Below are 26,948 nucleotides of genomic sequence, written 5' to 3'. Positions count from 1 at the left end.
TCCCACTGCGATGGGAGATGTCTCCGCAGCGCATGGCGATGTCTTCTGGCCTGACAGTTGGTTTTGGCCAAAAGGCGCCATGTGGTCCCTGAGGTGCTTCTCCGTCTTGCAGAGAAGGAAAGGTGCATTTAGCTCAGCAGGCAGAGGGTATTAGGCATTGGAGATGTGTTAGAGAAGTTGTGGGAGGAAGAGTTGGAAGGAGCTGAGGCTCCTAATGATCCCTGCAAGGGATGGGGTCTGAGGAAAGAGATGGAGGTCCAGGTTTTTGGGCAGGTGTGTGTGTGGAAATCCCTGTACACCTCTAGAAAGCCGTCTGACATGGCACGGCAGGCACCAAGCAAGGAGGGAGGGCAAGTCCCACATGTCAAGAGTGCTTTTGCAATGTGTGTTAGGGAAGACGGGTGCACACATCTGTGCCACTTCTACCCACGGTGCCATGCCAGCTGCCGGTGGCACTTGGCACATCCAGCCAGTGATGGGAGTTAATTTGTGCAAAAGCCCTTGTGGGGACCTCGATTAGAGAGTTACATCACTGATGTTGGGGCAGGTCGTGGGTAGGTTCTGCCCTGAAGCCCGCTGCTCCTGTATTATTCATGGACCTTCATGAATTAGCAATGGGCCGGGAAGGCTGCTGTCTATTACTTACAGAGCTGCCCTTAAGTGCTAGGACAGCAGCTTTCCCCAGCAGCCTCGTTGCGTGAGGATATTTGCAGTGGAGCAGAATTTCTCCCCTGTTGCCTCTGAGCTCCCCTGGCTCCCTGCGGGGTCCCAGGGTACAACTCCGGTTACGTGATCTGCCATTAGCTGCGTCCATGGCTTTCACCCGTGTGCCATCCCATGTCCTGCTGGTAGCAGTGACCTTGGGAGAATCCAGAGGAGAATATGGATTCGTGGCTATACTGAAGAGGATGGAAAGCCTGTGCAAGGCACTGGCAGTACCCGTTGTAGCATGCAGGGTATGCCTTGCCATTTGAATCCCACCAGATCACTGCACTAATCTGCTCTGGTCTGTTACATTTAGTACTTTGGCCTTCAATTCGCTTGTCTGAGCCTTGTACCTGTCTTGCAAAGGTTTACGTGCTTTTGATGGGAAAGGAATGAACTAATGAAAAGCTGCAGAATGAAGTTTAACTCTGTGTTTATTCTAAAAACAGAAGGTCGGCATCTTGTTCTATGAGAAGATTCAAAGTGGCATCATTAGGGTTCAGGTGTGACACCCCTGGGTGCTACTAGGAGATCCCTTCTCCTCCTCCTCCTTTTTGCAGTACTGTATTGATGAAACAGCGGCTGCACATGTTTGAAAGGTTGTTTCCAAATCCTGTTAGTCGGTGGAATTAATTTTGTAAAAGCAAGCATGAATTTTGCAGTACACGTGGAACAGACCGGAAAACCAGCTTCTCCCTGTATGACAGGGGGATCTAGATATTGTGTGAAGCAGTGGTTTGACCTTTGGTGATGCCCTTCAGCTTTGGGGTGACAGAGCTCACCTTTTGCAGTGCTGGCTTCTCTGCTCCCTCCTTTCTTTTGCTTCATAGCTGTGTGAGGAGATATTTTGTTCGTTCAGGCTGCATCTCCTGTTTTGCTCAAGTTATCGTTGCAACCCACCTTGGTAACTCAGTCTGTCCTGGCTGAGCACTGGGCTTTCCTCCCTGCTGGGACCTGCCCTCCTTGCATCTCCACAGAGAGCTGCAGGGCTTTAAAAATGTAAATGAAATGGTTAATAGGTTGGAAAATCAATTATAATAAACATTCCTAGTATATAAACTATGTGTAAGTGTGTTTTAAATGAAGTACATTAAAGGTAGTGCTTTTTTCCATTTCTCCTGTCCAGGTCAGCAGGGTCTCAGTGCAGTGCTGTTTGATTTAATTAAAATGCATGATACCCTGCACATTAGCTCATGTCCTGGGTCACCAGGAGGCTGTGTTCGTACAAGGTACTCAGAAGAGCTGCCAGCTTCACTGAGTGCTTGGGGGGGCCGGAGGTGTGCTTTGCCCAGCAGGGTCTTGGACCTCCACTGAAGCGGGATTTGAAGACATGAATTAATATTTTAGGGCAGTGGGGAGCTGCCTGCTCCTTTGCTGAGGGATGAATGTTTTGGGTGTCTGGATGGCTATGGGACTGAGCTGCAGATGTGCAGATCTTGTGATGAAAGCTGTTGTGTGTATCTGCTTGCTGCCCTGGGAGATGTAAACCTTGTGTGCGTGTGTGAAGGAGACTGTGTGGATGCATGGATGTGTAACCTCGGTCTCTCTCTGGAGGTGGAAGAGATGTGAATAATGAGTGCCAGAAGACCCCAGGCAAATAATATATTCTTCTTAGCTCTAAAGGGCCCCTTGCACCTCTGTGATAGCTGTCCTCCTTGGGGAGCCTCGAGCCAGGCAATGGCCTCGCTCATCCTTCCCCATCCCACCATCCTTTCTTGTGCTTTCTCTGCCCACAGGAGACTAGAGAGGAACCTTTTTAACTGCAGCTGCGACATCCGCTGGATCCAGCTCTGGCAGGAGAAGGGCGAAGCAAACCTGCAGTACCAGGAGCTCTACTGCATGAACATGGATGCAGCTACCATCCCTTTGCAGGAGATGAATATCACCCAGTGCGGTAAGGACTGCCGGTCCGCGCATAAGGGAGGGTGCTGGGAGGGAGCCCTGTCCTATCTGGCACCTCTGCTTCAACCATTTGCTTGGGGAACCTGGTGTAGCGGAATCCCACCATGTGGTCAAGAACAAGACAATTGAAGCTGATTGGGGTAGTTTGCAAGTTAAAAATAGAGTATCTGGGTAAATGTGGGGCTGCCGTTCCCTCACGTGTGAAGGTATCAGGTGATTCGGGGCGTTTCCTTCACCGTAATGCTGTTGCTTGACAAAGTGTCTATGATGAGTCTATGTGATGTCTTGAAAAAGGATATGTTTCATGTTGCTCTTCCTCTGTCTAACAAATCCTAGAAACAGCATATTGTTAAAGGACACTGCCACCCTATCTTTCATAATTACTCTTAGGAAAATACACATCTCAATTTTCTTTTGTTTTATTTTTTTCAATTGAAAGCCCATATCTGTAGGGAAGAGATAGCAGTGACTTTATATGTCTTTCTGTTTCTTGCTGATGGTTTAAAAGAGGCAGAGTTGCCCCAGGAGCAACATGAGGCATGTTCAGTAGTTATCCCTTTTTCCTCCACCTTGTGCACACATCAGCTGCCTGTTAGGTGTCAGTTTTTGCTCTGCTATTGCCATTACTGGAAAGCATCCCTTGCAGAGTAAGGGGAAGGAGGTGTACCTTCAGCAGAACAATTAAACTGTCTATACACAAGCAGCTGTCAAAGTCACGGGCTGAAAAAAGGAGGAAAACCAGAGGTATTATTTTTTTGATGATTGTACTCTATTCTAGGAATTTGGGTTCGTTTCCTGTAACAGTAGTAGACAAACAGCATGCGCATTTGGATTTGCATGACTTGTATCATTATTTTTTTCAAGTTCACAATGTCCCTTTATTAAGCTCTGGAAATTGGCCAAAGTGTGCCTGCATGTGGATGAACTAAAAAGATTTGAGAGAGCGCTGCAATTTCCTCCCCACATGGGAAGAATAATCTTCAAGGATTAGAGGGGAAAAAAAATCCTTAGAGATCAGGGGCAGGAGGAGAGGTGACTCTGTCAATGGTGGTATTAGAGTATAGGGGACAGCAGGGTGCTGATTTGGAAACATGAATGTGCTGGTGTGCAGGGTGAGAACTTCCTCTCACCTCGCAGTCTCCTGGAAGGGCGGGGAGCCACACTGATCTGCTTTCCTCCAGAGAAGAGTCTTTCTGCTCAAGCATTAAGATGACTCAAGGGATGTTGTAACATCTTTGTCCTTTGGTGCTGAGGGCTGGTGTGGCTTGGTGTAGCCATGTTTGATACCTGATGGCAATGAAAGGATGTGTATCGCCATCCGTGGCTTTGGGTTGGCATGATGGATGTTGCTTGCCTTATGATGGGAGGGGACCACTAGTCAGTTCCCCTCTGCTCTGCTACCGATTTGCCTTTACGAACAGTGCAGAAAGACTCCCTTATGCAAAAAGGTTATTTGTCCTTCTTCTCGCAACCAGCGCTGTCTTGTTCCGTGTGGCAAGGATATTTGGCATCTGTGGCAGCAAGTAAGGAAGTGGCGTAAATCAGAGCCACCATAAATCAGTGACTCTTTCTGCCACCACCGAGGAAGATCAAGAGCACCTTTTATTAGAGGAGCTGCAGTTAATGTGAGGATGCATCCTTGGTCATCTTCTCTTGACTGTTATAAATTAGAGGGGCACTTTGCTCACCTGGAGTGCTGGGCGCTCTGTGCCTTGTCCCTGGAGGTGGTAACTCTTTGGAACATCTCCCAGCACATGCAGCTTTCCCAACCCAGGTGACTCCCCTCGAGATCAGCTTCTGTGGCAGAAGAAGAGATGGGGATGGGGGTTGTGTGAAGCTAAGGGCAGCCAGAACTGGACACCAGCCTTTGGATTTGAATGTGGTGGGAGGGTCTGTTCAGCTGGTATATCTCCAGTATCTATGTTTTCCCCTATCTCCAAGATCCCTCCTTCTCTCGGTAGGGTAAGGCCATGCTGTTGCCTCCTACTACTTATCCCAGGTTGCTGGAGGCTGATTTGGGAAACAGCTTGGCGGGATCTGGGTCCACATGTGTGTTCTGTGGCTGGCTGTAGCAAACACTGCTCCACACCTGAGCGCCTTGGTGTCTGGCTCTCCTAGACCTCCCTGAGATCAGTGTGAGCCATGTGAACCTGACGGTGCGGGAAGGGGAGAACGCTGTCATCACCTGCAACGGCTCAGGCTCGCCGCTGCCCGACGTCGACTGGACAGTGGCTGATCTCCACTCCATCAACACGCACCAGGTAGGGGCCGCAGGACCTCAGTGCTGCCTGTGCCCAATGTGGCAAGGGCAAGGCAGCTGCAATGTGTTCCCTGGGTCTGTGCGTGCAGGGCAGAGGGTCAGGTAGGTGGTGGAGACTGCTATGAGAAACATGAAATGGTTGTATCCAAAGGAAAATTGAGGCCGTGCCCTACCCACATGAGAACCTGGGAACTACCTGAAGGCAGCAAAACCTTCCCTCTGTATGGCTGGAAAGTGAAGTTGAGATAGCTTCATGTCTCAGTGCTCCCTAATTGAATTAACTCATGTCTCCTCTGATGAAACTACCTGTTTAGAGGTCTACATTAGCTGTAGCTGAAATAGGCAACTAAGCAAGATTTCCTAGAGGCAAGCCATGTTTTTCAGTGCTACAATGCTGTGGCTCTCCCCCTCCCAGTAGTTCCTCTTATAAGATGCGGTGTATTTAATCAGGTGAGGCAATACCTCCCTTCACCCAGACCCTAGCTGTCCTTGGATTTTGGAGACCATCTCATGTCTTATGTGGAAGCCGTGATCCTCATCTTCTGGAGGCAGTAGTGGGGAGGAGAGGAGCCACCAGACACTGATTTCTGTCTGATTTTTAGACCAACCTCAACTGGACCAACGTTCATGCCATCAATTTGACCTTGGTGAATGTTACCAGTGAGGACAACGGATTCCTGCTTACTTGCATTGCCGAGAACGTGGTGGGGATGAGCAATGCCAGTGTGCTGCTCACCGTCTACTGTAAGTAGCAGTGGAGAGACCTTGACCATATAGAGACTGGAGTGCTGCCCTGGGAACCGTTTGAATGCATGGCCACTTGCTACCTGTGACATGCTGGTTTTGTGGATGAGGATTAGGAGCTGAGCACAGTGAGGAGGAGGTGGATCCTCGCACAGCTTTCTCTTAAGTGTCAGTATTTTTGCTTTTCTGCTGCTTCCATTAATGCATAGACGAGCACTAGAGCAGAGGAGGAGCAGCAGTGTCACACTGGTGGTGGACATCTCTCCACCCATCTCTTGGAAAATCTGTAGAGGGACTGAAACTCCGTTTACAAATACAGAGTTGCTTACCCTGATGCTATGTGGGAGGCTAAATGTCACCCTTGCTAAATCCAGTGTAAATCTTGCCTCTGATTTCAGGGGTGCTAGTGCTTCCTCCCAGATCTGTTCCTACAAAGTTAAACTGCAAATGCCATGTAAACATGCACATGTCAAATTTCAACTGTTCACTTTTAGCTGCAAGTAGCTAAACTTTCTTTGTGCTTTCTAATATAACTTAACACAAACCTGACCTTAAGAGGAAGTTTACACAGCTTTGTGCTCTCAAGCAGCTGAGATTTACTATATGTTGCTGTGTCTGTAATATTTGCCCTTACTCTGTAGTCTGAAAATCTGTCCCCCACCCCCAACCTTGCCAGGTAGAGCAGAGACCCATGCGGGATTCTGGCTAGTCTTGGTGAACCCATGCATGCTGCGTGTCCAGTGCAGTGCAGGACCCATGAGGTCCTGTAGACAAGGCAGTCACAAGGGATAGGAAAAAGGAGAGCAGATGCTTTACTACTTTCATCTTCCTCCCAGTAAGTGCTACTTATGGCTTGAAGAATGGAGGTAATTAAAGTTCAAATCAGCTTAGAGGCAATTGGTCAGCAGGCGGGTGTTTTTTGCACCGCATTTTAGCATCTTTTCCTCCACACCTTAAACAGCACCATTTCAATGCCTATTTTCACCCGTGTAATCCTCTAAGCTGCTGACAGTTTCTGCTGCCCCTGCTCTTGTTGCCCAGACCCATCACTCAGGCTGTAATTTCACGCTGAAGAGATCTGGTTTTGTGCGTGTAGGTGGCTGCCTGTTTTGAATCCTCCTTGCCAGGAAGATGTGAACAAGCCACATGCAGATCTAGGCTTGTGAGTGAAAGGAGGTGGTTGGGACACGGCTGTGTGTTAGGGTAGCTGGATGCCGGTGGGAGAATTTTGCTCATCTCCAACCAGCTCTGCACCTTTTTCACTTCTACCACCTTCACTGCCTGAAAAATTCACTGTCTTTTTTCCAAAAGATAGGTCAAAGTTGGTGCATTGTGTTTGTTCCTTGTGGATGCCCCATGGATTGTATTTGCAGCTGTATGGTACCAGGAAAAATAGAGTTTTAGGGAAGGCCTATATCTTTTTGTGTCTTTTGTCTTTGGACAAAACTCTGTTCTAGTTGAAACCTTGCCAGCCTTGGGTTTGGGACCTTACATGTAGGCGTTGTAAACAGGGTTTCAGAAGCAATGGCAGAGCAACATTTGAATTTTTGGGGTGTCCCAGGGGGAAGACAATGCATATGCAATAAATTGCAGGTGGAATCTCTGCTTTTCTTTTCCCTCTCCTGCTGTACTCCCTTTAATTAAAACACCCCTAGAGGGTGTTCGGCGGGTGAGAACTCCTTTGGGATACTCAGGCAGTCAAAACCCCCAAGGACAGGCAGTTGCTGAGGGATGTTTGGTTCCACAGCTATGCAATCCAAAATTGCTCAATGCAACTGGAGATTTCCCATGGGCACCTTGCACACATGTAATGTAACAGTGCTACATCATGGTGTCCTCCTTAATAGGGACAGACAGCCTCCCTGTGATCCCTTGAGGGAAGGAGAGCAGCAGCAGTAGGTGTGTGGACTGGCCAACTCCAAGATTAATTGTTTCTGGACTGATGAAAGGGCCATTCCTGGCGTTAATTTGTACCCCTGTTCAGAAGCCCAAGAGAGCTGGTTATGGTTCAGATCCTCCTTTTTGGGGAGCGTGGAGTGGTTCTTGTGACTTAGCGCTGCCTCTTTGCAGAAATCCATGGAAAGAGTAGAAGGAACAAGGGATTTTGGAGGTTGCATTTTCAATAATCTTCATTTCCATGGTGCACAGAGACATGATGTGGGTGGAGGTGTGCTGTGAGGCTGCCATGTTTCTCTCTGCTAGATCCCCCGCGCATCCTAACTCTGGAGGAGCCAGTGCTACACCTGGAGCACTGCATTGCATTTGCAGTGCATGGGAACCCAGCTCCCACCCTTCACTGGCTGCACAATGGCCAGGTCCTCCGTGAGACAGAGATCATCCACATGGAGTTTTACCAACAAGGAGAAGTGTCTGAGGGCTGCCTGCTCTTCAACAAACCCACTCACTACAACAATGGCAACTACACGATTGTGGCCACCAACCAGCTGGGCTCAGCCAACCAAACCATCAAAGGACACTTCCTTGAAAAGCCGTTTCCAGGTAGGCTATTCATTTTCTCTCATTAGGGTTGCTCGCAATCCAATGCTCTTGCTGTGGTCCCACCAGTAATCCTTGCACCTAGACAAGACCTTGACAACCCAAGTTGGCCTTTGTCTGAGCAGCAGGTTGGAAGAGGTCTCTTCTGACCAGTATGATTCTCCTACTCAAGTGGACTTTGATGTCATAACAACTTTTTAATGCAGAGACACATAGTAACCGGTTTAGATATTTTTGTTGTGTAACATATTCTGCAAGTATTCGTCTTTTTTAAAATCCTTAGGGATTTCATTGAGAATAGCATATAAGTTTGGTCAGTTATTTTGGCTCTCCTCTGGTGTGCCCCAAAGAGGTTGCCCAATTTTTTTGAGAGAAAGTATTCTTCCATGTGACTGATAGTTATAAGCTAAAGAAAGGAAAGCCCTTTGAAGTGATGTAGCTCTTCCCTTTTTTTCTTCTAGCTTGAATTTGTGAAATGATTAAAGCTGGATGCGGCAGTGTCAAGACTGTTTTCTTTCTGAATATGACATGTGCAATTCCAGAATGACAGGTCTACAAAAGATGCGACGGCTCAATTAGTCACTTTGCATCAGTTTGCTGGGATTTCTTAACTGGTTATTTGGAATTCCTTGTTGTACTCCCTAGTGATTCAGGGCTTAACTACAAAAAAAAAAAGCATTTGAGGACATGAAGATCCAGCACTTGGGAGTGCAGCAGAGACTTTTGTGGTGACCTGTCTGCTCTATGGGAGCATGGAGGGCCTTGGTCTGCCCTCTGACATTGCAACACCACGCCAGCCATTATGGAGTTAAGATCTGTGCACACTGCTGCCTTCAGGAATGATGCCATGAGAAAGTGGCAGCTCTAAATTGGCCCCTGCAGCCCAAGAAAATCCAGCAAAATAGGACGTTTGCTAAATATAGAAAAATACCAACGGTACTCTCATTTATTATTTATATCACACCATATATGTACACAGAGTTTTCCCGCAGGTCAAATATCGTAAATGCAAACTTAAATCCCTGCCTTGAAGATCTGACAATTGAACAAATGAGCTGATGTGGATGGGAGTGGAAAATTTGTATTCTGTCTTCAAGGATGATGCCCTGTTTGGCTATCTGACCTGTTTATGTTTCCTTCTGTCAGGGCAGAAGAGCAGCTTATCAAATGTAGGTGGGTGAGGAGAGGTGCACAGGTTTGCAGTCTCAGCTCTGTCAGGTCCCACCTTTGTGACTCAATTTCCCCATCTGTGAAACGGGGACAGCTCTTAAGTATGTGCTGGACTTCCAGAAAAAGGGGGCAGATCTGCTGTTCCAGAGAGCTGATTTTGGAAATGGATCTGAGCCATGCTTTGATGAGGGAAGGCACGTTGCTGTTTCAAGAGCCTCTTGTGTCAGAGGCTCTGGGAGAATGCGATTGTGTGAAATATGTGTGAAATATATGTATAATAACACCTTTGTGAGCGCATCTTCAACCACGCCTTGTATGTGGTGTTGGTGTGGAGTACTTACTGACCCTGCACCATCTCTCAGCTGGAACTGACCGTTTTCTTTTATTTCTTCTGATCCAAAGTCCCAAGCTGTTCCTCACCCTGGCAGACCCTGTCAGCCCAATGCAGGATGTAATTTACTTTCCTTGAAGTTCGTTGCTCCGTCCACTGCCACAGCTGACATTAACACTCAATACAGCTGACGTTTATAATTTCCCATTTGAAGGTAGATTCCTCCAGAAAATGCCACAAATTGAAGGTTCCCCAGTGTGGTTCATTCAAGAAGCTTGTTGCCTGTAGCCATTCACACATGCAAGGGGTTTGCTGTCACTACCCAGGATGAGATTATTAGTTTTAATTAATGAAAGCATAGTGCCTGGAAGACATCCTATCAGCAGAAATGACCTGCGCCTGTTTTTTTAGAAACCCCTGGTCTGCAACCTCTCGTTGGTACTGTGACAGATTGTGCTTCCCGGGTTGAGAGGAGAAAGGTGCTGTTAGAAGCTGGGTGGGAGCTGGGAGATACGCCCCATGCCATATCCTGAGTCTCTGTGATGTTGTGGCTCTAGGAGCCAGGGCAGTGGCTCCCAGGACAGATTTGTGTCACATCCTGATAAAAATCTCACGCATGTTGTCATTGGCATCTCTACCGTAGGCTTATTTAATCCACAAAGGTTAATGTACCTACCTCCCCCGTGATGAGTGTTCAGTTTGGGGACTTCTCGTAGAGCTCAAGCTGGCTGAAATTTCTTGGCCATGTTTTATACTTTGAAAAATAGGGTTTACTGGGAAAATTTTTTTGTGGGTTTCTGTTGAATTTGCTGATTCCAGCAGAGAAAAATGGAAAGGGGAAAATGTAGAAGCAGCAAGAGTTTTATGACTAGACTCTGTCTGCTGTAATAGGAAAAAAAAAAAAAAGAAAAGTCTCCAAATGAAATATTTCTTCCTCGCCTGCTGCCCCCCCCCCCCCCCCCCCCCGGCCCTTGCCAGAAAAAGCCCAGGAAATTTACTCTTCTGCTTGACTTGAAACAAAAATATTTTTTCAGGTTTTTTTTCCCCAGGTTTGGAAAGCAATGTTTGTCACCCGGGGGTTGTTTTACGCTTCCCTTCCAAACCTCACCCATACCTCAGCATGAACATTTCAGCATCCTTCCAGGAGCCCTCTGCCAGCAAAGCTGTGTAAACTCCAGTTAATATCGGGCTCAATTTCTTACATGGGCGAGTGAATTGAAAGCTGACGTTGTTCTCATGCTATGTAAACTGAGTGTCACCAAGAGCTTTAGACCTCATCATCTGGGGCCTCGACCGCCTTTGGAGCCGAAGGAGCTTTACTGAATAGACTGGAGCAGTCAAAAGGCTGACAGCAGGGACTGGTGTGGCTGTCTTGGGCAAGAGGCAGCTCTAGGACAGCCACACTCTCCAAGTCCAGTTTGGATGATATTAGCTTTTATGACTGGCTTATGAAAAGGAGGTCAGAGAAGGTGTCCTCTAACCCCCTGCCCCAAGTTGGGGTCTCCTCCCTGGGAGTTGGTCCTCATCCTTGTAGGACTTTGCCCTTGGGTGAGCACTGCCATGCAAGGCAAAATCTGCTTCTTTTCCCTCCACGTCCATCCTGCTGAGGCCCATGTGTCTGTCAAGCTTTGCTTGCCTGCTGAAAGCAGGATCATTTAGTGTCTGTTCAAAAGTTTAGTTAGCATGCTGCTAATTGTTCTCCACTTTGGCCTTGCAGTAACATCTCTCCCCTCGTTTCAGCCCAAGGCCCTGCACAGTTACCTCTGTGCTCTCTAGCCTGAGCTCCAGCATGCCCTGCTGGCACATGCGCTGCAATTTCCAGTTACAGTTGCCCAACAGACAAAACATGAAAAGTTCATTTCCTGGGCTCTTTGGGGTGGTGGAGTATGTCTGAGGTGGGTTGGGAATGAGACCACTCTTCCTTTGCTGTGCTACTAACTGTGCTGCTTCTCTCTTTGTCCTTTCCACAGAGAGTACGGACAACTTTGTCTCAAGTAAGTGTCTCCTTGCCCTTTGCATACTGTGGGTGTTTTGTTTTTGTGGTTCCCCCTGCCCCTCTGTGACTTATGTTCCCCTGGAGGAAAAATCAGGAAGTCAAAAGGAAGTTGGCAGAGGTGGCACAAAGCCCTGGCTTCCCCATGCATAAGCAAGATGGTCCGGGAACTTCTGATCAGTTGGGTAATCTCAAGAGTCCAGGAGATGCTCATTTCGCTCTAGGGACGTCCTGAAGAAAGTCCTATAGTGGAAAATGATGGTTGGTTGTGGTGTAGCAGAAGGGGTCTTAACTAGATGCGGGCTGGCCAGTCCCCAAAGCAATTGGCCTGTTTACAATATGCTCTCTAGTGTGGACTGGGATGAAAAGGAGGACTCAACTTCTGCAATGTTTCCTCAACAGATACTTTTCTTCACCCACCCCCCGCTCCCCAACCCCCAAACATCCAAGTAACTATTTCTTCAGATCAAGTTCTGCTGGAGTCAGTCTTGTGTTTTAACCCTACTTAGCCCAGTAGATTTCTGAAAACTCTAGGAGATGGCTCAGGGGTGGAGGCCACCCACCGTAGGACACCAGGCATCCAAATGTTTCTCAGTTGTAAGGTTGGATTGATATCAGTGTTGTCCTGGATGGTATTTTCTCTGCTGATGTGCACAGGGAACTCCCTGATGGTTGATTTTGATACCTTCTGAAGTAGAAAGTTGCAGCCTCTCTTAGGGGTGAACTGGATCTCATTAGGTCAGGCACTGCCATTGGGGATGTGCTGGTGCCTTGGGAGTCCCGTGGGAGCCATGTTGAATCTTCTGTCTTTGGTGTTTTGGTTTCAGTTGGTGATTATGAAGTGAGTCCCACCCCACCGATCACTGTGACCCACAAACCAGAGGAGGACACTTTTGGGGTGAGTCCTGTCCTCTTCTCTACAGAACTGTTTTGCACGCATTTCTTGCTATTGATGACTCAGTATTTACATTCCTGTGCTGTTTTGAGATGTTTGCAAGGAAAATCTCTTCCTTTATGACTCAAGACAACAATCAGAAGGATTTTGTGGCTTGTGTCAGGCAAGTAAAATACTGACATGAACCATCTGATCCTCTTGGGTCTGCAGTGTGCAACCAGGGAGCTCTTTGAAAATAAGGCATCCTATGAAGTTGCTGCTGGCAGAGTCAGAAATTCTCACTCTAAAAAAGTAGCACCCAGAGAACAGACAAACAGGCAATTGTCTGTTTCAGACTATTATTGAGCTGTTAAGTTTAGCCCTGCGAGGGGCTCGGATTTAGCTTGGTTCAATTCTGTCAATGCCAGTTTGCCCTCTCTCCTGCTCTGCAGGGCATGCCAAAAATGAAAAAGGAAAGAAAACCTGCAGTGTATCAGATCTCCACATTGTCTTTCTTCTGCAGAATCGAGGTAGAAAAAGGAAAAAATGTGTGTATTGGGGGAAAAAAAAAATTAGCATGTTTCACAATTACTCAAATTCTGTGGAATTTTTAAGATCTTGATACCCACCCGGCATCAACAGAATGAACAAAACTCAATCCACCTTGGTTTCAGTTCTCATCCAACTGAAAACCTCCTAGAACTAAAGTGAAAGCTTTAAACAGGGAGACTGGCATAATAATGTGCACTGATTATTAAATATAAAGCACAGAAAACAAGCTGGGGGATGAAAATAGTGTGTGGTAAAGTAAAAAATTTTAAAATATTGTAGCTAATGTATCAAGGGCAGGGAAAAGGGTTGCAAAATGAAATTACTTTTTCTTGGTTAAATGATGTATATTCTATTACAGCAGAATACAGTTTTGTAAAAGGAAGTGAAGTCTAAGTGCATCACAAGACCCAGTACAGGAGAACAATTGGACAAATGCCAAAGAAATTGTTGTTTACATCAATGCAATAAAAGTATCTCAAGCAAAGACTTGAAGGAATAAATATTCATAAATATTAAAATAAGCCTGGGATTGTAAACCCTTTAGGGCAAGGAGGTTTTCTTTCCTCTGCTTGTACACTGACACAGTGAAACTACAGTTCCAGGGAAGGACTTTGGACACTGTTGTAGTATAAATATTTACTGCTAAAAATTACAGGAATTAGGGAACCATTAGAGGCTTTAGGAAAATGAAATCTTTTTGGGGAAAAAACCCCCACCCGTTCTATTTAATTTCTTCTGTTTTGTTTTTGTGGTGTGTTATTTTCCCTCATTCATTGTCCTGAGGGATGTTTAGATGGAGAGAGTGTTGCTCTTTCTAAAGAATTTTCTGCTGCTCCTGTGTGTGCTCTGCTCAGGTTAGTATAGTTTTAGTGTTGTGATGTCATGGCACGGTGGTGATATCAGAAATGGAGGCTCATGATGTAGTGCAGTGAAGGGAGAGCCCAGGCATTGGAGCAGAGGACCTCCTTCCCTGCAGATATAAGGAGTGAGAGGCTGGGGAGAACTGGTGCCAGAACAACATCGCTGATAGGGAGATCCCAGACCTCCCAGTCCTGAAAACAGCCTGTGATGCTTCCAGGATGTTCCAGAGCCCTGTGCTTTAGCTTGTGTTTTCCTCCACAGCTGATATCCGCGGGGCTGTAGCAGATAGCATGAGCCTACAGAGATGTTAAATGGGCAAGGAGGTGCTGTGTTTCCAGTCTAGACTCCTAAATTCCTCTGTCTTGACCCTAAGACTTTTTCCTTTCAGGTTTCCATAGCGGTTGGGCTGGCAGCTTTTGCTTGTGTCCTCTTGGTCGTCCTCTTTATTATGATCAACAAGTATGGCCGACGGTCCAAGTTTGGGATGAAAGGTACGTGCAGTCGCTTTCCTCTAGCAGGAGGCACCTTCCAGGATTGCCCGGCTCTTATAGCACACGTGGAAAGGTGGTGTGGTTTTATTCCTACATTGCCAGTATTGGTACAAAGCTTTCTAAAGAGAATGTCATCTAGCCCTCTTCTGTTTGTTGAGAGTGACAGAGATGTACAGGCTGGTGGTTCTCATCTGCTTCTGCTGGGCAGAGGTACGCATGGCTTCTGTATCAGCACATAACTGCATCTACAGGTTGCTCAGAAGAGCTTTGAGCCTGATCCCTCCAGCCATGCGTTGAGGGAGTTGTACTCAGGAGAGCATGTTCTTGGGTGAAATCTTCTTTGCAAACTTCATGATGCATGGGGTTCCCCTTGCATCGCACTGGGTGCAGAGTGCTGGGTATGAAGGGGGAACAGAAGGATGTGAAATTGGTTTGGGTTCTGTTGGAAGGGCAGGTGCACCCATTTTGTGCCTGTCTATGAATGGGGACCAAGATGCTGCTGTAAGTTTGTAAGGTCCATGCCGGTAAAGTAGTTGCTGACCTGTCTTTCAGTGATGTGGAAGGTCTCTTTCTGCTGCCTCTCTGTTGGAAGGTTTCCTCCTCTCCATTATGAATAACCACTTTAGGAGCGATTTCAAGTGTCCTTGGTAGTGATTGGAAAGCGAGAAGGCGTCTGATGTTTGCCAGGCAGAACTGGTCTCTCTGTCCTACCAACACCAGCACAGCGCTGTGATGCGATAGAACTAATGCCAGAAGAAAGCGGCTGACTCTGTGCCATCTGCTTTATGTGACTACTGGTATCTCCAGTTGGGCAGCGTTGGTGGTGCCCAGTAAAGGATGGAGGAAGAGCCTTCACATGACAAAGTAGTTCCCAGCCTAATTGGTGGCTCATGCATACACTGTTTGAAGCCAGGCTTTGACAAACATGAGCTTCTGAGAGTCCTGAGTTGCAGCCTATTTCCTGGCCTTCCTGGGGTCTGTGTGGCAGGGCAGGTTGATGGGTTTGGGAATGTTTCTTGTGCTTGCCTAGGGCTTTGTCGGCTTTATGGAGACATTTCCTGGGTGGGTCCAGATGGGATTCTGGCTGGAGTTTCCCCTGTGCGTCCTATGGAGATAGAGACAAGATATTTAATTAAATAGTGAATATTCTACACCAACTTAGCAATATTTAGTCCATATGTCCAATGATAAGAACCATCTGGTAGGGTGTACTGATGGGTGGGTGGAGTAGAGGAATGGAAGACACGGTTCCTGGGATCAATTCCCAGCTTCTTCTACTGACTCACTTAGTGTCCGTAGGCAATTAGCTGTCTTAACCTCTGTCTCTACTTTAATTTCCCCATCTGTAAAATTGGGATGGCATTACGTGCCTTCTGGAGGGATTTGTCAGAACACTTTGGTAGTGCTTGGGCATTTGCCACTGATGTGACTTAGAGATACAAACATAAAAGAGAAAAGTAACTTCTGACCCTAGTGGAAGAATCAGAGGAGTGAACCTTATGTGAGTAACCAGTCTTTGTGAACAGATGTGTGCATGTGTTCAGAGGTGTTTGGATAACGGTGTTAGTGGATATTCTGCAAAAAAAGTTTTATTGATGGCATTGCTTGGATAGATGGATTTGGCAGAAATTAAATACGCCTTTAATACCAGAGAGATAGCTCTTTAATGAGTCACAAGTGTCATAGGCACCACCATGGGCAGGCTACTCATACTGCCTAAGCTCTGCTCCCCTTGGAGGCTGCAGGTCCTCCTGCCCTGGTGGACAGTCTTGCTAGCACATGTCCTTGCCTGCTCTGAGCCTCATGCTTTTCCCTAGTGTCTCTTCTGCCTACACTTTCTTCTTTAGCCATAGTGCCATTGTCAACTACCATGCCCCCAGGCTTTGCATCTTTAGCCTCTGTCTCCCTTCTTTGCGTCAGGCTTGCTACCAAACGTCTCCACTTTTTCATCCACAACACAAATGCAACTCTTCCATTCACCTGCAATGGCTAGGATGTTTGGTGAAACCCTAACTATGGTCTGCCCTGGCAGCTGTTGTTGACTGACTTCGCACCTCCACAAGAAATGTCACAGTCGCCTCCATGCTTTCCAAAATGCAGTTTCTAAGCTCTGCTTCCTTGCTGCTCAGCAGGTCCGTAAGTCCAGAGCCTTGCTCTCTCCTTTGGGGTGTCATCTGAGGTGTTGCAGGTGGTCCTAATCTGGCAGTGCTGCCTTGAAGCTTGTGTTTGTCCTGTGTATGCTGAATGTCTCTTTCCCCAGTGTCTCCTCTTTCACTTCACTAATGGGCTGTTGTTCTTTTTCTCCTCCCTGGAGGCTTTTTGTTCATAGGGAGATGCCCGTGTCCAGATCATCAAATCATTTTACTGCGTGGTCCTGAGAAGCTTTTCCAGGGGCTCATGTACAGGTTCTAACTTATTCTGACACCCTGTATGGGACAGGGCAGCTGGCAACCACCTCCAAATCTCCTTTAGCTGGCACTTTCCTCTAGGTCCCTCATTATCAGTTAATTCTTGGGCAGGAGCCATCCGGTATGGCACCCAACGTGTTATCATTTGCTAAGAAAAAAAATCCAAACCAGAGTCTTTTTGGGAAAGTTCATCGTTCCCTGAATCAGGAGCTGCTCATCGCCAGCTGATATGTTGCCACTTGTCGAAATCCTGGCTTGGCAGACCTGCGGGAGCAGGTTTTTCCTGTTGTTTTTGTCATGGACGCAGAACATTGTGTGCTTGCGTTGGACTTGTTACCCAAAGCACCTTGTGAGTCTCTCTGAGTACATCTTTATCCTTCTGCATCTCTGGTGTTAAGCAGATGGCTTATCTCCTAGTGAGAGAGAGGTGAACTTGGAGTGAGAAGGTTGGATGTCATGTTGGGCTGGGAAGTCCCCCTGGGCCAACGTGATGTGTTGCCCACCAGTCTTAAAAGTGGACTGGTGGGCTGCCAAGTGTGGAACATCCCAGCTGCCTTTGCTGAAAAGAAAGTGACTGTGTCTCAGGGTACATGTGCTGGGGGAGAACTACGAGAGGATGATGTGTCCACATTTGTCCTCTTCTGGCTGGTAGCATGCCCTCAGAGCATTGCACAAGAGTCCTGTCAGAGCTGCCGCTCTGGTTACGACCTGGCTACTGAGGCAGCCAACAGCCAAGCGGTGGAAAAGCCTACGCTGTCAAGCGCGTCATCAATGGGCTGGAGCAGTGGCATCCACAAAAGGTCCTTGTGAAGGGGGCTCTGACACATTGTGCTCCCGGCTCCTTGGCATCCCTTGGCTGAGCTCGCAGAGGCTGGCTCTGTGCCATCCCCATTGCCTTTCCCTTCTCCCTCCGGAGAGGGCATTCATTAACACAGGATGGCAGAGGTCAGATCCCCTTTCTGGCTGCCTGTTGACTTTGGCTCCTGTAGCTGGGGGGAATAGGGGTGAGCTAAAGCAGCTGGGGGGTGTGGGCTGGGAGATCACTGGGGCTGGGGTGGTGGAGGCAGCAGGAAAATGGCAAACAAAGCGCCTTTTTGTGAAATGTGGTGTTACGTGGGCAACACAGAGGCAGCGGAGGGGAAACCACTGGGAAAAGTGAATGTGAAAACTGAGACACATTGAAGTTGCAGACATGGGCTGCAACCACTTGCTGAAGGGTGATGTATCCAGAGGGGAGCTGAGATGCATTTTGAAGCCTTGTATTAGTGTGGGAAGAAGAATAGGATCTTACAGAGCAAGAAATTGGGAGTCAGGGCTCTTCGGTTTACTGCTGTGTCCCAGGCGAATGGGTTTTACAGGTGGGATAGACTGCATGGGAGTGAGGAGCCTGGCATCCCGTGTTAAGTCATCGCTTGCTCCAGCCCTGGATTTGGCGTCCCGTGTTCCCGTACTGCCTGCCGGAGGTGAAGAGTTTCACACCTCACCTTCTGGGGTCAGGCTTGTCACTTCAAGCCTTGTAAACCTGTGTCTTCCAATCAAAGTTTAATCCCAGCAGATGACAGGAAATGAAATTTCATAGTAGGGTAAAAAAGTCACATGGAAGTCCTGGGACTAACAAAAATGAAATTTCATAAAACAATAATGACGGCACAGAAAAGTCCTGGGACTAACAAAATGTTTGGATGGCACAGCGATGGAGGCTGTGTAAGTGCTTAAGTTGATGGACTGAAATATATGCTCCTTTTGCTTGTTTTCTGTTACATTTGCAAGTACCTAGGGATAAAGATTGTGTGTGCTCATGCATATTTCTGTGATGTATTTCTGGTGCTGCACAACGTTTAAAAAAAAAAAAAAAAAAAGTTTACTGAGATATAGGGAGAAAGATGCTAGAGAAAATCCAGAGACAAGGGCACTTGTCGTTTTGCTGAGATGAACTATTTTCCAGGCTCTGAGATTAAAAACTACTTGCATTCTCCAAATGAGGTTTTCTTCCTCGGGTAGAGACAGTGCCAGCTAATGGTTCAGACTTGGTTACAGTTGGCAAAGAGTCGATTGCTTTTTAATATGATTTCCTAAAGAAATAAGGCGTGTGATCGCGCCGTGCCTCTGTGCACATGCAAGTGTGTGTGTACAGCTCTGCCTGCCTGGTTTTTCCCTTTCTTTGCTGCAGTTTTTGGATCTGCCAGCCAGTTTCACCCAGAGGAGAGGGGGAAAGGACTTAGAGATGCCTTTACAGGCATCATGGAAATAGTGGGGCGAAATTGAGGATGACAACATGGGTGATGCCCCACTGATGGAAGTGCCTTGAGCCTTTCTGGGCATTGGAGAATCCATATGGAAGCTCAGCCTCGGACAGAAAAACAAAACACAAGGGACCAGGCTTTCACGGGGTCTGCTGTGGTGGGTACATCTGTACACATGCATATACATATTTTCTTTCTGAATAGGCAGAAACAAGGAGGAGGTGGGGGAGAAATGAAAGAACAGTAAATAAATACTGCCCACGCTCTCTGTAATGTTTGAGGAATCGCACTGCTATCAGTTTGTTGGGTATGTGTTCTAATAGCCCTGATCAAAGTGCTGGCACTGCTGATGTGCATGTGGATGTCAGAAGTACTTGCAGAGCTGTTCCATTGTAATTTAGCATTAGTTAATAGGTACTTAAAGTAAAGTGGTTGCCTATTTGATTATGATTGGGGGTTATTAACATTTTTTTCCATAAACAGATGGTAACTGTCCGCTGAGTCGATTGCAGAACAATCCCAGGGTTCTGATTCAAGAGGACCAGCTCCTGCTAAGATATCTCGGTGCCTGGCTTCTTGTTTTTGTTGATTTGGTTTTTTGTTTCTCTTTTTTTTTTTTTTTTTCCTCTTTCCTCCTTCATCATGTAATTATTGCTGCAGCTTTAAAGGGAGAAAAAAAATAATCTACAAGAGCCATGACCTACCTCTCAGATGAGGCTTAATTCTGACTCATGTCTTGGCCAAGTCTGGCTATAATTGTGCACTGGTTGTTTTTCCCTGATTATTTGTTTGCGGCTATATAGGCATGAACAAACACTCTGTGGCTTGGAGAGCCTGCACCTTAAGGGTTAGTTGCTCAGGAGAAATCTGTGACCAGGGCCCTCTCATTTCATCCTCCTGGGAGCCTGCCATGAAGCAGGAGCAGGAAGAAAGAGAGCGCAAAGTAGGATCAGCCAGCCTGGCATGGGAGAGAAACAGCCATACATTAAAAGCCACAGCTAACCACGTGGGTTTCAGGGATGTATGGTGAGCCATACTAACAAACTGGGAATGGGAACTGATGGCTGTTGCTTTCTTTGAGCCTGGGTGTGCGATGCGCTGAGCCCCCTGAAACGTGTGGGCAGAGCGATCACCTGGGGTTGCTGGAGGTCAGGGCTTTTCCTTGTTGGTATCCTTCTGTTTGTTTGAAAAGCCCCTTGATACATTTGTTGTGCTTGATATTACTTGTTTTTATTTGCCTGGGAAGTGGATTGAAAGGGCTTGTTGTTTCACTGGGGCTTCTTTCTATAAATACCTGTTTCTACTCTGCTGAAGTGCAAGCTGTGCTATTTATTTATTTATTTAGTGCCTTCAAGGTGATAAAGCATAAAGCTCTTCAAACTGATAAGTGCCTCACCCTCTGCTAAGCCATGCAGTCCATAACTGATATGGTGGCAGCAAGGGAAAGCTTCTCTGTGGCCTTGGGCTCCTTGGCAAACCTTTGAGAGATCCCACCTCTCCCCTGAGGTGCTGTGACAAGGCACTGCTGCTGCCTCTCCTCTCTGTGAAGGCAGATCTGCTCTCACACCAGCAGTTAATGCTCACACCCCTTGTCCTTTGGTCCCAGATGGTGTTAGTCTGGTGAAGGCTTAGAAAGATGTGGTGGTGCTGTTGCTTGTTGCTGCCTGAAGGAGCAAGAAGCAACCCTTGGCTAAAGAAATGCATCCAGAGGGGCTGGAGAGATCCATCAAGTGACCCTGAAGGAGAAATGGTTAGCAGAAGATCGGGATTTATTTAGATCTAGAAATAAAACATTTTCCCACTCCCTGAAGTATTAATAGTTATTTATAAAGGACATGTAAAGTGCTCTGGCCAGCCATTATCTATTTCAGTTGCTTTTACAAACCCAAGGTGTATATTTTAGGCAACTACTAAAAGCAGTTAAAAAAAAAAAAAGTCAGATCAGTAGTTTTTAGGTGACCTGAGAAGCCCTGAGCCTCCTTCATGCCATGTTCTTCCAGGCTCTTCCTCCCAAAGTGCGACCTCGCTTGCTTGCAGGTTCACACATTTGCTCCGGTCACCAGCCGGGTGCTGGACCCCGGGTGCACCACTCACCCCGAGGGAGCCCCACGGCACAGTCGGCGTTTGCCCGGGGCACTTCTGCGTTAGCAGGTGTCTCGCTGCTGACTTTCAAAAGCAGTTCTCACGTTGCGGTGTCAAAAGCTGTGCGAGTGACCCTTGTCTTACCTGTGATGCTGCATAATGTGAGCTCCCAGCTGAGGTGGTAGAAAGATGTCGAAATTATTTTTTTTTTTTTTTAACAATTTTTTTGAAGCTGTCCCTGTTCCAGGCTCAGACCGTCAGCTTTTCCACCAGCAAAACATTAATCAGTGGCAGTGCTGGGGACCCTGCTGCTTGCAGCACCATGCTTGCTTCTGCCTTTGTGTATGTGGTGGGCACAACCTTGAGGAGGGAGAGGGTAAGAATGAGCCATGGCTGCTTCACTTGCACTGAAGGGTCGGGAAGATGTCCTTCATCTGCTTGCCATTGAGGAGCAACTGAGTCACCCCAATTCCTCATCCAACTGCTTGCATACATCTTTTCCACAATGGTGAAATTGCCCAGGCTCAGTCACCTGAGCAGCCTCCCCCAAGGACCATGCAGAAGATGCTAGTGCTCAGGGGCATCCTCTCTGTGGCAGTGATGCTCTTGCCTGCCCACTCCTTGCCTCCGTGGCTCCAACCTGTGTTTGCTGCTTGGTCTGATGGTGTCTGTCCATCTGTCTTCACGTGGCTTTGCTTTAGTGAAAGATGCTGGAATGACAGCACAGAGCCAGAATAATTCTATTTATCTCCAGACAGGTACCACATAGAGCAGTAGGATAGGCTATTTTTTTAACCAGTTGTTGTGGTCTGAGCCCATCCAGCTGGCCACAAAGCACCACACAACTGCTCGCTCGCCCCTACCCAGTCCTCTGAGGGAGGGGGAGGAGAAAACATGACCAAAAGTCTTGAGGGTCAAGACAGGGAACTGGGAGGGCTCACTCACATGTTATAGTCATAGGCAAGAGACAGACTCAACTTGGGGAAAACAACATCAATTTAGTTTGAACAACCACCACCATCCAGGATAATAAGAAATACAACCAGGTCTTAAAAACACCTTCCCCCGCCCCCTCCCTTCTTCCCGGGCTCAGCCCTGCTCCCTCCTCCCCGCAGCAGCGCAGGGGCAGGGAACGGGGGTTACCGCCCTCCATCACAAGGGGTCTCCGCTGCTCCTTCCCCCGCAGGGCGAGGGGCCCTCGCAGCCCTCCCCTGCCCCACCGCGGGGTCCCTCCCGGGGCTGCCGCCCTCCCACCGACGGGCGGCTCCAGCGCGGGCTGCCTCGGAGCCGCGGCTGCTGCGGGCCCGGGCCCTGCCCCTCCGGCCCGGGGCCCTCCGCGGGGGCAGGGCGACCTCTGGGCCGCCGCTGGGCTCCAGGGGCTGCAGGGGCTCGGCCGCCACCCCCCCGCGGGCCGCAGGGGAGCCCCTGCTCCGGCACAGCTCCCCCTCTCCTTCCCCACTGACCGGGGTGTCCGCAGGGCTGTTCCTCTCCCTTCGCCCTCCTCTCCTCCGCTCACAAGCAAACACTCACAAACAAAGAGCTTGCCCCACAGGTTTTCTCCTCTTAAACAGAGTTATTGACAGAGGGGCCTGTTGGCCTGGCCTTGCCCAGAGGCAGGTCTGAGTTTGAGCCGGGGGAGCTTCTAGAAGCCTCTTACAGGAGCCACCTCTGTAGCCCCCTTCCCTGCTACTAAAACCTCACCAGACACAAACCCAACACACCAATATAACTAGTTTGATGAGGAGACCTCCTCTACACGAGCCTTGTGTCCTGTGTGCTCTCTTGTGCCTCTCTGAAGGCAGCCACAACCAGACAACTGTCAACTTTGTCGCTTTAATAAAGTGCAGGGCAGTGTGGGAAGAAGCAAAGGGCTTTAATTAATATTTTAATTGTAGTTTGTCTGTGCTGCAGTTGTCCAATTATTCTTTGAAACAGATTTTGCTACTGTTAATGCTGACAAACGGTCCTCTGGGAGGATGCCCCTGCTGAGTTCATCGCCTCTTCTTCCTCATGACTTGCTGTAGGTTTGTTGTTCATTTATGCAGTGTTTAGCCAGGGATGCTGAGATCTGGCACTCTGTCCTTTAACCCTGGAGCAGGGCAGCTTCACTCTTGGTCAAGGGACCAAGGGATGTAAATGGCAGGATTGGCAAAGGAAGTGTTTGGGAGCTGTGAAGACAAATGGAGAGAAAGAAGATAATGGTGCTGCTTGGTTTTGAACACGGGCTTAATGTGCTTGAAGGAGTGCCTAGAAATTTGGAGGCAGCAGAATAATCTCCCAAGGGAATGGGTAGGAGCCATCACTTGGGTGGTTCAACTGGTGAAAGCAGTGAGGAAGCAAATTGTAGAGAGCACTGGAGCATCTGATGATCTAATGGGCTTGTTCTATCTCCAACTTCTATTTCTTGTGGTGCAATAATACGCCTGCCTGTGTCCTGGACAGCCCCAAGAAATGCATCATCAGCACCAGTATTTAGCATCTGCTGATGAAGGTGGGAGCGATGTAGAAACCTGTGTGATGCTCAGGCATCTCATTTTGATCTACAACTATGCTATTAAAAATCAATGGACCAGAAGATAAAGCCTGTACACAAAGGCACCTGGATAGTATTTTGCACACAGGAGGAATAAATCATATTTTGTGTCTGAGGGGCAGGGTTATAATCCAGTTTCTATTTAGGAGAGTGGTCTTCAGTTGGTGCCATAGCCCTCAGTACTGAAGGAGGGTAGAGGATGGGATGCTTTGTTACCGTGAACCTGGCTTGTGGTTCAGGAAAGGGACCCAGGAGAGATCTCGTTGCAAGTGGCCGCATAAACTGCTGCAGGTCTCCCTTTGGGCTCTGTGTATGAGGCACTGCTGCCATCAGGGTGTGTTGGGGGGCACCATGCTGGGAATGCTGCCCAGTGCATCCACAAAAACTTACCCCAGCCCAGTCATCATCCGTGAGAGCATGGAGCGGGTTCTCGTGGCTAGCTTCTGAGTCTCACTGCCTCTTTTCTCCCTATATCTGCCAGAACCGGTGAGCTGAAGAAAAGTTTTTTCTCTGTTGTTTTACTTCACTTCAGCCCAGCATCTTCAGGAGTTAACAGCCTCTTCTGGAAGGGACTGTTTCACATCAAGACCCTCATGCTGTGGCCCAGCATCCTACACACCCTGGTGTTGGGTGTTTTTGTGGCTCTGCTGGCTGCCCTCTGATCTTGCTGAAAGATCTCTTTGTGACCGGCGAGGGGTTTTCCCCACAGAAAAAGAAAAAACCCATTTTTGATCAGAGCCCCGTTGAGAAGCATGGCCTTTGGCAAGGTGGTTTTGCCGCATCTGCCTTTGACACCTGCACCAAAGCAGTGCAGCAGCTTCAAAAACCACAGAGGGTGAAAAACCATACAATTACAGCAGAGAAAATGGATAAGCCTGCTTGGATTTTGGGTTAAAAACTCTTCGGCTTGCTTCTCATTCCACCTGAACCAACTACAGGAGGAGCTGATGAAGTGAACCTGCATCTCCTCCTTCTCTCTGTCCCAGGGTGTGCTTCGTCCTTCGCAGCAATCAGCAAGTTCTTCCCAGCCTAACACAGTCAAGAGTCAGGCAAGAGGCTGTGAATCAGTGTGAAGGGAAAAATACTGTTTTCCTTCAGCATGGTTTTCCTTCAGAGTAAGATTTACGCAGCACGGGCTGAGATGCCAGTGCCACAGTAGCTCCAGGGTGGACAGTGTGCTGGTAAGGCTCCCTGGCCCAGCGGCATCGGTGTCCTGATGCAACGCCGGCCGCTCGCACAGAAGCCTGCGGTGCTGAGACAGCTGGTGGGATTGGGGCAGGGAAGAACTGGCCCTTTTGTTGCTGACAAGACGATTTTGTCTTGATGCTCTAAAAGCTCTTGTGACATCCGCAATTTTCCAGATGGATAATGAAAACCTGTGAGCAGGGGCGTCTCGGCAGCTTTCGAAGCACTTGCCTGTGGAGCTGCGTCCATTGGTTTCCTATCTGCTGACAGGGCTTAATAATCATTACGCTAAGTGGAGCCGGCACTCAGGGAGGCAGGTAAAGCTGCTGCTGCCCTTGGGCCGAGACGTGTTTCTTACTGTGCAGTGCAGAGATGTGGATTTGAGCTGCGGATCCTCATCCTGATGGGCTGACTTCTGCCTCTTCTCCTCCCAGGCTGCAGGGCTCTGCGGGACTTGCTCGCTGAGTGTGCTTGCCTCTTGCTCAGGAGCCCCTCAGCACCCTCTCACAGAATCCTGGGGGTGCTCCTCCATCTGGCCCAGGGGCTGTGGTGTTTCTGCTGGGATCTGGCTTCAGTCCTGCTTTGGAAAATGGAGCTGGAGTTTCCCCCAATCAGCAGCTGCACGGTCCTTGCGAATAAGCAAACATGTCTTCATCCCAAGTGCTCGTAGCAATAACGTGCTCTTTTTCTGATTGCTTTTGGGGGTGATCATTACCATGGTCTGATTTTGGGGATGATCATTACCATGGTCTTACCTATTAAAAGATGATATGTTTTTTATGAAGGACATAGGTCTGATATTGTAGAAAGGAAAGAAAATCCCCATAATTTTGAGATAACAATGGTCTAGGATCAATATTTATTCTTATCGATTTCTTAATAGATTTCTCTGACTTTTTTTTCATTTGGATTTCGGGTAAATTCCCATGCTCATTCCTGTGTACACAGCAGGGAGATGCTGCAGCAGGGCTGAGTAGCTGTTGAAGGGCTCTGCTGCAGTGGGGCAGGGCAGGCACCCTTTCCACTGGGGGGGTATAGCGCTGGGAAACCGGCTGCTGAGACCTCTAAGGAGGATGTGTGACGTGCAGGGTCCCTGTGCTGCACTGTGCTCATTGTCAAAGGTGCTCTGGGGCTGGACCCCGGGACAGGACAGTTTGCTGCTGAAGAACTACTTAATCTCTGTTTATTTAAGTTAATTCGTTACATGCTTTTATACCACATCCCCCTGCCTTCAGCATCACTGGTCATCCCTGGGGTCATTACAGCTGGCTCTTCCTGCAGCGCTAAGCAAGGGTGCGGATGCAAACCCTCTTTCATCCCAGTTCAGTCCTTCCAGCATCATCAGCATATTTTTTTTGTTGCTACCCTTTGCTGAGTTCCCTTGGCATGCAGGAGGCTTCTGGCCCTGTGCCTGGCAGAGTTGGGGGTTACCCCAGGTTTGGTCCCCGGGCGCTCGATGGGAACATCTCCTCCCCATGCTGAGCAAGGCCCCATTGTAACTCGTTTGCAACCTGCTGTCACTACCGGCCCATTTGGACATTAACAGTTTTCCAGGTTTCTGCCTCCCAGAAAATTAGTAATTTTATTTCCAAAACTTGTTTTTCTTTAATGTTTTTGAGGTTTGCAGCTTGGTTTTCTTAGTTCTGCCTGTGTTTGCTGGCTAAGGGACGTGCTGTCTGTGTGACTTTGCCTTTGGTGCCACTTAAGAGAAGGCAGCAGAGCTGGTGAGAGGAACCAGCTCTGCTCAGTTGTTGAGCCACCATATCAGTGGTGGCTTTCAGAAATTATTACAGTTGCACCTGGCCCTCTAAATAGACATGTATCAACAACTTAGCTAATTCAATGGGTTTCTTTCTTTTCCAAATAATGAATAAAGATGCTAGATAAACCCAGTCCACACCAGTACCTGTGGCAAGGCTGTCTGGCTTAAAGCTTTGCCATATTTGTGCCTCCCAGACTGGCACTAGCAGGGAAGAGCCGTGTAAATCAAATTTACTGTTGTTATTAATACTGTTGTATGACAGTGCTCATATCCAAGCCAGTTTGAATTAATTTTTCAAGGAAGTTTTTTTGAGACACTATCAAATATTTTACTAAGCCTGAATATATTTCAGTCTT

At 48.0% G+C, this 26,948-nt stretch overlaps 1 protein-coding gene across 6 annotated transcripts in view; it reads left to right on the top strand.

Moving 5' to 3' along the window:
• Window positions 1-26,948, top strand: part of NTRK3 (neurotrophic receptor tyrosine kinase 3) — a 219,326-nt gene that overhangs the window by 61,785 nt on the left and 130,593 nt on the right. For 5 of the 6 annotated variants that reach the window (XM_086471894.1, XM_086471891.1, XM_086471889.1 and 2 more), the window contains 7 exons: window positions 2,442-2,599; window positions 4,726-4,868; window positions 5,470-5,611; window positions 7,814-8,110; window positions 11,579-11,602; window positions 12,429-12,499; window positions 14,277-14,379. In XM_086471894.1, coding sequence (XP_086328020.1) covers window positions 2,442-2,599; window positions 4,726-4,868; window positions 5,470-5,611; window positions 7,814-8,110; window positions 11,579-11,602; window positions 12,429-12,499; window positions 14,277-14,379 — 938 coding nt within the window. The remainder of the gene's footprint in view (window positions 1-2,441; window positions 2,600-4,725; window positions 4,869-5,469; window positions 5,612-7,813; window positions 8,111-11,578; window positions 11,603-12,428; window positions 12,500-14,276; window positions 14,380-26,948) is intronic. The other variant, XM_086471893.1, reaches the window with a different exon arrangement.

The sequence above is a fragment of the Leptosomus discolor genome, chromosome 11 (genome assembly GCF_034619465.1).
Source record: "Leptosomus discolor isolate bLepDis1 chromosome 11, bLepDis1.hap2, whole genome shotgun sequence".
NCBI classification, from domain to species: Eukaryota; Metazoa; Chordata; class Aves; order Leptosomiformes; family Leptosomidae; genus Leptosomus; species Leptosomus discolor.
This window is presented reverse-complemented; position numbering and strand designations above follow the sequence as displayed.